Source organism: Anolis carolinensis, chromosome 3 (genome assembly GCF_035594765.1).
Source record: "Anolis carolinensis isolate JA03-04 chromosome 3, rAnoCar3.1.pri, whole genome shotgun sequence".
Lineage (NCBI taxonomy): Eukaryota > Metazoa > Chordata > Lepidosauria > Squamata > Dactyloidae > Anolis > Anolis carolinensis.
Window position 1 is genome coordinate 237021262 of NC_085843.1, and position 14922 is coordinate 237036183.

Here is a 14922-nt window from a genome sequence, read left to right on the forward strand (position 1 = left end):
CTTAACTGCATTGACTGCATTATGTATATGAGTCTACACTGACTATATAATGCAATTTCAAACTGCATTATATGGTAGTGTAAATGGGTCCATAGCTACATATGCTTTTACACCAATATTGTAGACGGGTTTAAAAATGTCCTCTTTAAAAAGGATCAAGTTTTGCATCTCTTCTGAATTCGGTTGGCTTTTAGGAATACCATAGTACTTTTCAAATCACATGAAATGGTATTTTCTCAAATTCCTTAGAAGATCCCATTGCACTGAATTCCTTAAGTATTATGGCAACTCGGTACCTAACAATTCCAGGAGTATGAAACACATGGCTTCTGATGTGGTTTTGACATTTAAGGTTTACAAGAACTTGGTTCTGTAGGACAATGTAGAACAATTCTTCAGGGGCCATCTACTTCAGTGGCTTGCTTAACATTTTGAATATATATATATATATATATATATATATATATATATATATATATATAGTATATACACATACATACATACATACATACATGCACATATATATACACACACTGATACACAAACTTTCTATATATACTAGCCAGATTTATTTTAGTACAATAATATTTATAGAACTGTCATCTAAAATTCACGTTTTTTCTAGTAAGCACCAAAATATTTGTACTGTATAACATCATAATCCCAGGAATTCCATAGTCTTCTGCTTTAACACTGTTGTCTTGTGGTTGTGCCACATAAAATCAATTGTTTTTCTGTTGTTTGGGTTATATGTGTAAAGGTAACAGAATTAGCTGATGTTTAATTCTGAAACTAACGTTTATAACCTATGAGTTGACTTCAAGCATAAATACATTGAATCTTTTTAAAAATAACAATAGACAGAATTTGCTGTTTGAATAGAAAGATGATGTGGGAGTGTTTTACTTTTCAGATGTTGCAGTTTCGAATTAAATTTTAGTTAGCTTTTCATGCTTGTGTTTATATAGTAACAAAAGATCTTAGTTTGTTTACAAAGTTACTAGAAACAGTAAAGGTTTCCTGTATTATCAGTTAGATGAATATCACCTAATAGATTTAGACAAAGTATCTAATTTCCTTAGTAAAACACTGAAGTCATTGATTATTGAAACATCCATGTCCCAAAGAAAGCCACACTTATTTTTATAAATAAATGGTAAATTATTAAGCATCTTTTTTACCAAAGAGCATGTGAGGACAGAAATGCTAGCTGGAAAAGCTGCAGACATATATTGATGAAGGATAAATTACATCAGTGTTATTTCCCAGCATTACAGTTTTGACAACCAAATTCTAAAAGCTTAAAATTTTGGCACAACATTTTCTCCCTCTAAATAGAAACTAGTGGAGATTATCCACATTGGAGCAGAAAGAGGGACATTTTCATTGCTGCACGGTTCGGCTATCACAGTCCAGATTTACTAATGGGAGTTTTTCTCCTAAGACAAATAGCCATATTTTAAAATTAAATTACATTTATATCCCACCTTTCCACGAACACAGAATTAAATACAGCTTTGTTGTTGTGTCGTCAAGTCATTTCAGGCTTATAGTGACCCTAATTTGAGCCTGTCACAGGGTTTTCTTGGGTTTCTTTGATCAGCGGAGGTTTGCCATTGCTTTTCTGAGAGTCTGCGAGTGTGACACCCCAAGGTCTGGCACTGGGTTTCCATGACTCCACAAAAATTCAAACCCTGGTGTCCAGAGTCATAATGCAATGCTACGCCAAGCTGGCTCTTCAGGACTGCTTACAACCATTTAAAATTTGGGGGAAACCAGTTTTAAACAAATGTTAAACAATTTTTTAGCATTAAAATTGTTTTAAAATGCTTTAAAAACAGAAAGAAATACATCTCATACAATTGAAACCTCCATCTGCTGCAGCATGGCTGCCTAAATAAAAAGGTTTTTGTGAGCTGAAAGATTACAAGTTGGAAATCAGCTAAAACTCCCACAACTTGGGAGCAGCCAGTGAAAAAGCTTGAATAGCCACTGAAGGGGGATACCGTAGTTTGGATTTCAATCATAGTGGATACAAATGGTTAAACGTATGATAGTTCCAGTATGGATCACATTCCCCTTCAGTTTTATCCTTAAATGAGGCTTGAAATTGTTTTATATTACATGCTTATTAGCGAACCAAATACAGATACAATGTTTGTGCGTATATTACATCAGTTTTCATTTGTTGTTTTTTCCTGTGTACTGCTATTCTGAAGTTCTTGTTTGTGGCATGCCACATATTCTAATGTTTTGTTTTCCATATGGGAGGCTATGTGAGTGTCTGTGATACTTTGTAATATCTGCTCAGTAGTGTCTAAATGAGGCAATTACTGACAGCAATATTCTTGGTATTATATGTACTAGCTCTCTCCGGCAGTCCCACACACTGCCTATGGATGGCTTCTGTATTTTCAAGACTAGAACTGAGAATATTTTGATTCTTATATGTAGACTTTATATACAAAATACTTTTAAGCTTGTCACCTAAGGCTGGAAAATACTGCCATCAGCCTTATGTATTACATTGCAGCAAGGTAAGTATAAAAATATTAGAAGAAAACTAAAAGGTGGCAACAAGAATATTTGTTTATTTCCTGTATTCTTCCTGAGATGTGTGCCTGATGATGCAACTTTATTTAAGTTCAAAATGACATCATATATAAATTAATAAAACAAAATGGCAGGATCAAACATAGCTTAAAATGCTCCGAGCTTGGAGAAGATGGCAAACATGAGACAAATGAATATTGTTTATTCCTTTGTTTAGAAAAGAATACAGTATTCATAAAAATTTACACGTTCAGTAAAGCTTCAGTGGCTGAACTGAAAATTCGGACGTAAGATGTCATCATGGGTTGCTGGGCAACATCAGCCTCTTATAAAATCCTGAAAGGTTGCATCGTGGGGATGCTGTTAGACCAAGGATGAGCATAGTCCCCCCAAAGGTCAAAAATGTCCCACACATCCTCTGGCAGGCAGCTATTTTGGCATTTCAGATCCAGGAAAGGCTTTTTGGTAAAGCATAAGTAAACTAGAAGTAATTCCAGTCATTTCTTGGGATTTTTTTCTTGTTTTTCAAAATGACCTCTTGGGCCCAAAGTAGCCAGGCGTGTCTCACTATTTTCACTATTTCAACATAGTGAAAATGCGCACACACACCCAACCCCTAGATGGCATTGGGAACATTCGGGGGCAAAAAACTTGGACTTTGTAGTGGAGGATATAATGGGGAGGGGTGGTCCCATGATCTCAAAGAGGAATAAAGCTTTTTATAGTTTCTCACCCAAGTATTTTACCTTGAGCCCCCTTTTAGACCTCTTTTAAAGCAAAAAGTGACGGCTCAAAAAGATGAAAGATCCCCCAGAATCTCAGTAGCACAATAAAATGACCAATAATAACCCATAGGATTCAATAGGTACTACTGGCCATTAGAAGGATGGTGGTATCACATCCTTCAAGCTCTTTTGGAGGATGAGGCATGAATACTTTTGGGATGCTGGAGAACAATCATGGGGCTGCATTTGACCTCTGGCCTGCACTTTGCTTACCACTGGTGTGGACAATCTCTGTCTAGCCACTAGGACTTTATAAATCAAAACAAGCATTTCAGCTTGAATCTAAAACCCATTGTCATCCTTATCGTTGTTTCAAAATATCTGTTTTTTAATTCACAAATTAATTTCCTGAATACAAATTAAATGTAAACTCCAGTGTTACTAAGTACTACCAAATTACTAGTCTTTTTCATCATTCCAACTCGACATTAAGAGGGGTTTCTTCATGGTATAAACCATCTGAAACTGGAATAAACTACTCCAGAAGGTGGTGGACTGTCTTTCATTGGTTAGATGGCGATCTTTTTGTGGTGCTTTAGAATGTATATAATGGATTACTGCATGCCAGGGGACTGTGCTAGATAACCTTTGCAGTACCTTTATGTGGGAAATGTAATATTCAGATTACAGACTTGGAAAATTTGTTCTGAGGTTTAGAAGATTTATCTTACAAAGACCACATGCTGCATTAAAGTAGACTGTTCTGGAATATGTCAAGGTTTCCCCCCATACTATCTAAGTTGGTAAAAAAAAACCAGACCAAATCTGCTTCTTGTAAATGTAGTAGCAATGGTGGACCTAGATGTACTCCCAAAATATGAGTTTGTTTCTTCAGGGGGAAGTGTGATTGTGACAAGAAATCATTCATGAATGAACTGACTGGATCATCTTCCAAAATTAACTCTATGACATGAGAAATTCATTTGCATTTTGTCCACTTGTGATCTCATAACACTGCCAGATCTGGATCTGGTGAACATAGTAGTAGTAGCAGCAGCATCATACACCAAATTCATAACTCCAGTTGGGAGGTAACAGTCTTGAGGGACATACAAGGCAGTTGTTGAGGGAAGCAATGTCAGTCTCTCATTATCACTACAAGGTTATGCTTTTAATCTGGATACTGCGTAAGTAGTCACTGAATGATCCAGGAGAATTAGCAGCACCATGCTGCTTTTTGTCTTGCTTTCAGGCATTCAGCAGAGCAAACAAGGAAACTCTTGCCCCAACCACAGCTAGAAACCAGGCTGAAATGGATCCAGACAATTGGCGTAATCTAAGAGTTGTGTATCCAGGCCCATTTGACCACACTGCTTGAAAAAGGGAAATGAAGATAATAGCTTTTACAGTGCCAAAACTTTGAAAATGCTTTCTTCAGAAGGGGAATTGCAACCATCACTTTCAAAACAACTAGGGTTTACCTTTCCCTAAAATATGTGTTAGTCAACATATTGGCTAAGCTGCTCTGTTTCTCCAGTTAGAAGACAGAAAGGTGGGTCATGACATAGATTTATCTTAAGTCCTTGTCTATTCTCTTGAGCAGTGCCGACTGGGGACCATCAAAACAATCATGGATGCTGTTGCTGGAGTAACAAAACTCATGAAATTCTAGCCCATAACCTCAGTGATCAAGCTCAATACCCAGTCTGTTGGAATGTATTTTAATGCTTGACATCCTATATAGATAGTTTACCCATGTTTCACTGTTTCTATGCAAAACTTTAAAATTTGTACCTCCCAAGGTTGTTATAGCAGTCTTCAATCCCTCTAGACTTTTTCTGGTCAAAATGAAAGGAAATGAATTATTTCTCCCAGAAACTACTAGGAACATCAATTTGACTTTTAAATAGATTGCAGTGGCCACTACATTGTTCAAGATTTTGTTTAAAATAGCAGAAGGATAATACTGGCTATTTTAAAGCTTTTTTGATAATCTGTGGCTGCTAGAGATGTGGGGGGAATCTATCTGTTGGCCTGCTGTAGTTGTCTATTGTAGTTAATACTCTACTGCAGTTAGGTACACTTGTGTGTGTCTTGTGCATGCCTTCAAGTCACATGCCAACTTATAACAACCTCATGAATTTCATAAGGAATGTTTTTAAAGCAAGGAATACTCAGAGGTGGCTTTGCCAGTTTCTTTCTGTGAAATATAGCATCATATACAACACCCGGGTGTTTATTGACAGTCTACCATCCAAGTGTTGATCATGACTGACCTTGCTTAGCTTCCAAACAAGATGGAATCCAGTGCCTTTTAAAGTATAGAGATCTCTCTTAGGGATACTTTGGCCAACAGAATTAATTAGGTTTAAACATATCTAACTTACTCTGGATTGTGATATTTGTAGTAGAACGTTTTTAAAACTGTGAGTTTGGAGATTGTAAATTCTTATTGAATGTAATTGATTCATAAATTATCAAACATTTCAAAACTAAGCCAGACACAGAGTTGCTCCCAAAATTTTATGATTAAGAAAAGGGAACTTACGAATTGTGAAGTTTTAGTTATGTAGAAGCACATAAGTATCAACAGACTATTTGTTTTCTTTGGGTATTGACTTTGCACAACAAGAATTATTTGAAACTGGAGTGTTTGTGTTATGCATTTTCAGTCCACTCTTTGTGACTTGGAAGACAGGGCGAGACAAGAGACTTCGGGGCTGCATTGGAACTTTCTCTGCCATGAACCTTCACTCAGGACTCAGGGAATACACATTAACCAGGTAAAAATATCAGTGATATTACATGTCTAACAGAAAACTAGGCATGCAATGTTTCAAATTGTGATATATCTTAACTTTGTCTTCCTGTATATTCTGCTGATCTGTAAAAAGGAAGGGAGGAGGATAAAAACAGAGAATGTGACAGCACTATTAAGATTTAACTTTTGGTTATGTTTTCTTGAGTTTTCATGGATATAAACCCACTTCTTCAGATACAATACAATTATTGATCTATGAAGCCATAAATATCCAAGACAAGATGTATTTAGGAGATTACAGCAAGGTGTTCTGTATTCATCTTCTGCAGGTATAAAATTGTGTTTCTCTAGATTAGGCCTGTACAACCTGTGGTACCTAAGTTTGTCCTCAAACTCCCAGGAACCCTAGCCAGCTTGTTCAGTGGCCAGGAATTCAACTCGAGGACCACAGATTGTGCAGGCCTGCTCTAGAAGTATAGCAGAATACATGTGTTGGGAGAAAATATTATAATGCAATATTGTTTAGTTATCATGAAAAGCAGAAATCTTATTCAGTTGCTCACATTTTGGCATATCTTGTGTTATATTTAGATTTTGTTTCACTTCTAATACCTGTAAATCCTGCTTTGTTCTAAAGCAGGACTGCACAACCTGAGGCCCTCCAGATATTTGAACCTCCAACTCCCAGAAGCCTCAACCAGGTTGTCCAATGGCCAGGAATTCTGGGAGCTGAAATCCAAAACACCAGGAGGGCCACAAGTTGTGCAGGCTTGTTCTAAAGTTATATCATTGTCCTGAGCCTTGAGGCTAATCAATGCTGTGAATGTAAACAAGTATAACTTTTAAACAATAATAGACGTTGTTTCAGGTTGTATATATGGTCTGTTCCCATTCTAGTGCACTTAAGGACAGCAGATTTCCACCCCTGACCCGTGAGGAGTTGCCTAAACTTTTCTGTTCTGTCTCCCTTCTCACTAATTTTGAGGATGCCTCTGACTACTTGGACTGGGAGGTGAGAATGCCTTTGAAGTGTACAACATTGTCTCATAGCATTTTGATGTGGATTAACATCTGATAATGTGTCTGTTTTATCATAGGAATAGATTGTGATAACAGATCTAGAAAATTAGGTTGGAAATAAATACTGTTAAGAGACCAAATAAGTAGACTGTTTTATTAATTTTTATCACATCCCTTTCCCAATAATGGGACTTTTATTAAGATATAAAACTGATTTAAAACAGTACACATTAAAAACTGTATAAAACATCATTAACTGTATAACTGAACATTAATTTAAAAAAAAACATAAAGTTAAAAGCATTAAAATAATTTAAAGATTGAATGTAAACCAAGAAAACAATATGGGATACCATATTATACAGTGGCAATTCAATTATGGTAGACAACAGCTATAGAAATCCATTATTAGCTTCTGGTTGAAATGCTGCGTGCCCCTACCAAAGTAAAATCTACTGAACACAGGAGGACTTACTTCTGAGTAATACTGTTAATGGCAACATATGGGAAGGGGCATGTTTTAAATATTGAGAAAGTCTGGCATACTGAAACTATAGTTGATTGGGTGTCCTTGAGGAAGCTGCTTCCGTGGCCAGGAAAGAATGGCCAATATATGATGGCATTCCTCCTAGACCAGTGGTTCTCAACCTGTGAGTCCCCAGATGTTTTGGCTTACAAATCCCAGCCAGTTTGCCAGCTGTTAGGATTTCTGGGAGTTGAAGACCAAAACATCTGTGGCCCCACAAGTTTAGAACCATTGCCCTAGACAATTCCTAGAATAATATAAATATCATTAGAAAAATCATTAGATTCATTAGAAAATACCACAATGTTTGATAGTAGAAGGCAGTAGAAAAAAATGAAGACTGCATTAGATGTGGATAGATTCAGTCAAGGAAGCCACAGCCCTGACCTTGCAAAAGCTGAAAAGGGCTGTTGGTAACAGAATTACTAAGAAGTATCTCGTTCATAGGTCATCATAAATTGAAATTGGCTTAATGGCAGTTAACAACAGTTACAAATACAGGAAATTGCAGTCAGACAAAAGCATTTGTCCAAGCATAATTGACATCCAGATAGAGTGCATTATGATAGAAATATTCTGTATATTGTCATAAAAATACCTCTCACATGCTTTATATTCTGTTAGGTGGGAATCCATGGAATCAGAATTGAGTTCATCAATGAGAAAGGTGTCAAACGCACAGCAACATATTTACCTGAAGTTGCTAAAGAACAAGGTGGGTTTGAAATCAATTGACATTACTGAGCCTAAATCAAAAGGTAAGGATTTTTGACTAAGGATTTACTTGCACAGGTGCTGTGAATGCCACCTAATCCTGTGATCAAATGAAACTCAATTCCTTAGAAATCTGCCCTTCAGAAAGTTCAAAATGTAGACTGTTCATTTCATATTTAATGTGTTTTCCCCTAAAGCTGGTCATTGTTTTCTATGTCTCTCTTCATAATTGTTTTGGTCTTTGGTCTTCTTCTTTTCTTCTCTCAGTCACTGAGTTTTTAAAAACCCTAAAAACTTAATTCTCTGATGTTCTTCAACATTGTATAGCATATGGTTTTCCTTTTCAGCCTCACCACACAGGCACAACCTCAGGTGATCCTTCCATTGTCTCTCAGTACTAAGCTATCTGCTTCTAACATGGACAACACCTGGAAAATGCAACATTTGCCACTACTGTAATTATATGAAACATTTTTCCACCTTTCAGAGGGTCACATTTTCTGCTTTTGGAATTTAGTCAAAAGACCAAAGTATAATTTGTTAAACCAGACCCAATGCATTACAATTTATTAGGAAATTTAGTTGATTTAATTTTCACTTAATATGTAGTTGTCTTACATAGAACATACTTGATGCCTGTATATAAATACTGTATGCAATATTGAAGGCTATTACATTTTATAAGATTTGTATAATATGACTATCATATTTAACTAAACATATGGTACTTATATGAAAAATACATTTAATCTGTCTAATAATCTGTTAAGAGTTCTTTGTCAGCAGCGGTCCGGTAATTTGTCATTGTTCTTTTTTTTCTTGAAATAAATCTTATGTCTGTATCTCCATTATTTTTTAACAGATTGGGATCAGATTCAAACAATAGACTCATTGCTCAGGAAAGGTGGTTTTAAGGCTCCGATTACCAATGACTTTAGGAAAACTATTAAACTCACCAGGTAAGCTATTTCATTTATTTACTGTTGTTAAATTTTTTCGTATTAAAATTATTATTTCTTATATTGCTGATAATTGTAGCAATATTATTGCTAATACTGCTACAATTTCAGGTGTAGGTTCTCCTTTTTCCCTGTATAATATAGTTTTTTAAAAGATCAGTTGATTTTGCGCTCAGGTTCTGTAGTTTCCACCCTGGAATAGGATGTATTAATTTAAAATAAGTTGGTTTAAATCAAGAGTTTAAAATCATCAGCAAGAAAAAAAGGGCTCATTAAATCAAGTTTCTGTTGGCATTTCTTCATATGCTTCCCACACAAAGGTGTAAATATGATCCCTAAACCATACTAATTTGCAGCTAGATAGAAGATTCCTTATACTATTGTTCCATCTTTCAACAAGGCTTTTATTGAATTTCACACTTGCCCTTTTTATCTAAAGATGAGATGTTTTTAAAATTTAACCTCTTTCTAATAAGCTGTACTTGTGATAATTAGTGAGATCTTATCTGTGTTACTTTATATGTTTACCATGTGGTATGTTTAGTTGAAAACAGTACCTTTAGAGTTTAAAATACTGCATAATAATTATGGGAATATACAAATGGTAGGCAGTAATGAGAAAAAGGTACAGCAGTTTTCCCATCCCACCCTATCTACACCAAATGATTGTGACTGCCCATTATTGCTAACCTTGTATTTTGCTCAAAAGAAGAAGACTCTGGGCTTCACAAGCATTAGCTCAGAAATGCACATTTTGTTCAGAAACCAAGGGTTTGTTGAAATTTTGTTTTTAATAATAAACTATATATTAATGATAGCCAGTAATCTGGAATCTTTTCAGGCAGAATTGCTATTGTGGGGGTGGGTGGTAAGGAAAAAAGGCTGACCTGATGTTGAAGTTGTGAAGCTATCACATGATAGCCGTGTTCAAATATTTGAAAGGATGTCGTAAGGAAGAGGGAGCAGGCTTGTTTTCTGCTGCCCTGGAAACTAGGACTTGGGGCAGGGGGTTCAAATTGCAGGAAAGGAGATTTCATCTGAACATTGGGAAGAACTTCCTGACCTTGAGAGCTGTTCAGCAGTGGAACTCTCTGCCTCAGAGTGTGGAGGAGGCTCTTTTGGATGTTTTTAAACAGGCTAGATGGCCATCTGTCGGGGGTGCTTTCATTGTGCTTTTCTTGCATGGCAGGGGGTTGGACTGACTAGCCCATGTGGCTTTTCGAATTCTATGATTCTAAGTCTACATTGTAAGACTGAGTCTAAAATGTTAGACTTAAGTGGTTTGAGGTTCAGGCAATTAGTATAGTGCAATAATACACTTGGAATAATGTATAATTGATAATGGAATTATGATTTTTGGATGATGTGATTTTAATATAGAATGTGATGTTTTTTAGATGTTTAATATGTATTAATTTTAAATTTTAATGAATTTTTAGTCTATGCTGTATGTATTTTTAAGACATCTAATGGTTGTCATATGTGAGCCACCTTGAATCCCCTTCGGGGTAGAGAAAGACAGGGTAGAAATAAGGTAAATAAATAAATAAATAATGTTAGAACAGACAGGTAGTATCAGACTCTGCCTGCTTCTTTAGAAATGTAATTTGATAGTTTTGATAGAAGTTGATAGGGTGATTGCATTAATAAATATTTGCATTAGCAAACTGAATACAGCTGTGAATGACTGAATTCGGTTTTTTCCTTAATAAAAATATACCTTAAAGGCCTCCTCTTATTATCTTCCCCCCAGATATCGCAGTGAGAAGGTGACAATCAGTTATGCAGAATACATGGCTTCTCGTCAGCATTGTTTCCAGAATGGCACTCTCCATGCCCCACCTCTCTACAATCATTACTCCTGACACAAGACTGCATGACCAGTCCCGTCCCCCAGCTGCCACTAACAGCTATGACATCATTGGGGCAGATGCTTCCTCTTCCTGGTCCAGTTACTTCTATTACTGCACCATTTTATGATGCTAGCTTCCGTTGCCAAGTCTGCCTTCCAGCTCACTGAGGGGTGGGGGCTACCAATTGAGTTCAACTGATCATCAGGGCCGAAGCCTTATCTCATCTTTCCGTCAGAAAGAGGATTGAAGCTCCAGGGTGAACAGTTGCAGTTGGGTAGAGAGAACCTTGAGGAATGGCAATACCACTTCAGATTGCTCTATCTCTGTTAAATTCCACCGTGTTCATTTGAATGGCTAATTATGATAGCCCCCTTGATCAAGTAGGAGAGTTCTCCTGGCAGTCTGGGCAACGGAGTCCAACAAATCTTTTTAGGTTATTTTAAATTTTTTAAACCTCTAATATTTATCTACCATGACTTGATTAGTCCTAACACACCCCAGGCAAGCAGATGATATGACTTTTTGCAAGGATGATATGCCTACAGAGATCCCTTCTCTTCTTCCTCCTCACATAAGATGGCAGTCATTCGGAGATTGGAAACGGAAAACAAAATGTTCTGCAGATAAAACCATTTCTTGCATATATCCAGAAATTTCAGTTCTCACATCTAGATGCTCTTGCAACAGAAGGAGAAAAATACATCCATTAAAAGAGAAGTACTAAGGATTGTGTATAGATGTAGATTAGGTTTCCTTATCTCCTGAAAGTATAATTTCCCTCTTCTTGGCAGTTCTTCTGGGTGTCTAACTTCAAGCAGCAGAGTCTGCATTGGATTGGAACAAATCTTTCTCAGAAAGCCATCTTTATAGTAATAAAAAGGGTATAAAATTGTTTATAGGAAATACTCTATGCAGTTTCCACAACAATTTTTTCCAGCTTGACCCTAATATCCAGGTAATGAAACACACACTAAGTGTTAGCCTTTATGTGGTTACCTAATACAGGCGTCACTGTGGCATTGGTGCTTCAGCCACCCTCAATATATATAATTGGATGTAAGTTAAATTATTGAAATTGCTTCACAATAAGTGTACTTAGACTTTAAAAATATGGGATGTTTTTACCCACACAAAAAGGTTAATTCCTGTTTGATTCCTGTGGATTTAAAAAAATATTTTCCTATTGTTACTGAATAATAAGTAGCGACTTTTTTATTTTTCCATCCTATTTCTCCTGTGTGAGTCATACAATAATATTATGAAAGCAAGCATTATGATCCTTAGGTGAATCCACAGGAATTGTAAAATAGTTCTGAAAATTGGGGTAAGCAGCTTGATAGGCAGAAAAAAAACGACAATAAAAAAATCCCATTGAAGAGCACAGTGTAATGAGAGTGTGATAACAATGTGTGAAACCACAATGACTTTTATAGGTGGCTCAGGAAAAGCCAGAAATTATCTGGGAATTTTCTCTATCTTTAGGATGAATGAATATTGCCCTAGTGGGAGGAAGCGGGAAATTCCTTCTGTTTTGAAGCAAAGCCTCGAAGTCAACCAAAACATGTGCTATGTGAAGAGAGGTATACTGCATAATTAGACATGAATTGCCCATATATACTGGAAAGCAGTACTTGACAGTATGTGACTTGGTTGCACTAGGACAAGCTGCTGGCTGGAAGAGGGCAAATGTCTTATCTTCTTTGCAACAGGATTATTTGGTGTCTAGGATGTCTCCAGATTCCATATTTTTCTACCACTTCTATTTCTTGTCTTGTCTCCAAAGAAATCATAACCTTTACAGTTTTGCTTGTCAATGAACACACGTCTAGATTGGTGACAAGGGCCAGGGAGAGGAGTACATGTTCCAGATAATCGCAGCACCACCTAAATGTTTGGTTTTGTACTGGATTGCTCATAGATTGTTTTCCCTTCATGATGATGATGAAACGTGTTTGGATGTGAAGGGACTGTTCCATGTTTCCTGCTACTGAGAATAAATAAGCCTTCTTACACATTAGAGTGATTTGTAGTTACTGTTCCAGGTGCCCTGGTCGTATGGAAGATTGTAGAAGGAAGAAGAGTTCAGCTCTGGTCATGCCATCTATCTCTGCTCTCAGTACTGAAACATAGGGCTACACTAATTACTATTCAAGTGTTCTATGTTAGAATTTAAATTGTAAAGATTCTTAAAGCAAAAAGGAAAAACAATGGTGCTAAACTTTCACCCCTGAGCACATTCGGTGAGACTGGTCATGCAGGCATACAGTGCCGGGCTATTCAATCTTGCTTTTTTTATAAAAACAAAACAAAACAATGTTTGCCCTGTTATGTGTCTCCAGCAGTGTATAGTGTTAAGTATTTGATCTCATTAATTGTGGGGAGGGAGGGGGAGTTTAGGAACCAGGTGGGGGCCTTAATTGCCATTTTAAAGAACAGACTTTTAGGAGTGACGTGACCTACTTGGTTTCATAGTATCTTTGCACTGAAATAAGTTAAATTGGTTTTGGAGTGAGAAGTGGTCTCATTCCCTGTCCGTTTCCATCGAACTGTATATGGAAATGCCTCTTTTAAAAGTTGGATTGTGGTGTTTTCTTGTAGTAAGCAGAACAACAAGCAGGCCATGGAACCCCAAATAGACCTCTGAGAAATGGGTACATTCAGCTTTGGAAGCATGAGTTTGGGTACATTATAATGAAATAAGTGCTTTGTTGTGTCATTCCTGCAAAGTGAATGGGGAATGAGGGACATTGTTCTCAAAAGAACAACTTATGCCTCATGCATAGCAGCAGTACATTGAGATGAGTCCAAATTAATAAGCAGTAGAAAGATGCAGAGACCAACAAAATGGCCAAAAGAGAATCATCTGGGTTATGTCCACACCGCACAATTAAAGCAGTTTGATTCCACTTCCATTATCATGGCTCTATTGCATGGAATCCTGGGATTTGTAGTTTGGTAATTGTGTTCTCTAGACAGAGTTCTCAGTATTGTAGTTCAGTGGAGGTTTAGAGCTCTCTAGCAGAGAATTGTGAGTCCCTTATCAAACTGCATATCCCGGAATTCTACAGGCTGGAACCATGGCAGTTACAGTAATATCAAAGTGCTATAACTGTGTAGCATCTTACTTTATTCTGGAAGCCTAATCAGTTGTAATTTTCAGCTGATTAGTTGGATCGTCTAAGGACCTTAGCAATAGCCTTCTGGTCTGACTGGGAATTGGCTCATCCTTAGCTACAAGCAAGTGCCTTTTGGTCTAAGATGGATTCATTTCACAACACCCATAGTTGTGAATTTTCCTTGCTGCAGCCATGTATCTTTTAAGGTATTTTTAAAATTCCGCACCCCATCTCCATATTACAGCAGAGAATGTCATTGATCGGTGAAGGTTTCCTATTTTGAATATTTTCTTTCTGAAGTTTTACTTTCTCATGATGAACAGCCAACTTAATAGAGATCGTTCAGTCAGAAAGATGTTATGGTCTAACTATATAAGGTTATTTTGTGGACAAAGTACACTAGTATGTAATTTTTTTTTCAATTTTTGCACGTAATTTATTTTTTCTGATTCATTCTCACCATTGCAGTCTTCACTGATAAAATGTCATTTCCTGCTTATTTTCCAACAACAACATCATTAATATTTTGATTTTTTTTCTTTTAAAGCAAGGAACTTATTTTCACCAGTGCAGAGATATCAGACCATTCTTTGTTATTACACTTGGTTGCCTCCTAGCTATATAACCTCTGAGTGTAAATCATTGAACTTTACCCTCTAATGAAGTATTGTAGAAAATAAACTGTAATGGATACA

General features: G+C 36.6%; 1 protein-coding gene across 5 annotated transcripts in view; it reads left to right on the plus strand.

The window, feature by feature from the left end:
- Nucleotides 1-14922, plus strand: part of ammecr1l (AMMECR1 like) — a 39891-nt gene extending 24969 nt beyond the window's left edge. For all 5 annotated transcript variants that reach the window (XM_062976394.1, XM_062976393.1, XM_062976396.1 and 2 more), the window contains 5 exons: nt 5951-6061; nt 6937-7051; nt 8210-8300; nt 9162-9258; nt 11012-14922. In XM_062976394.1, coding sequence (XP_062832464.1) covers nt 5951-6061; nt 6937-7051; nt 8210-8300; nt 9162-9258; nt 11012-11123 — 526 coding nt within the window. In that variant the 3' untranslated portion in view covers nt 11124-14922. The remainder of the gene's footprint in view (nt 1-5950; nt 6062-6936; nt 7052-8209; nt 8301-9161; nt 9259-11011) is intronic.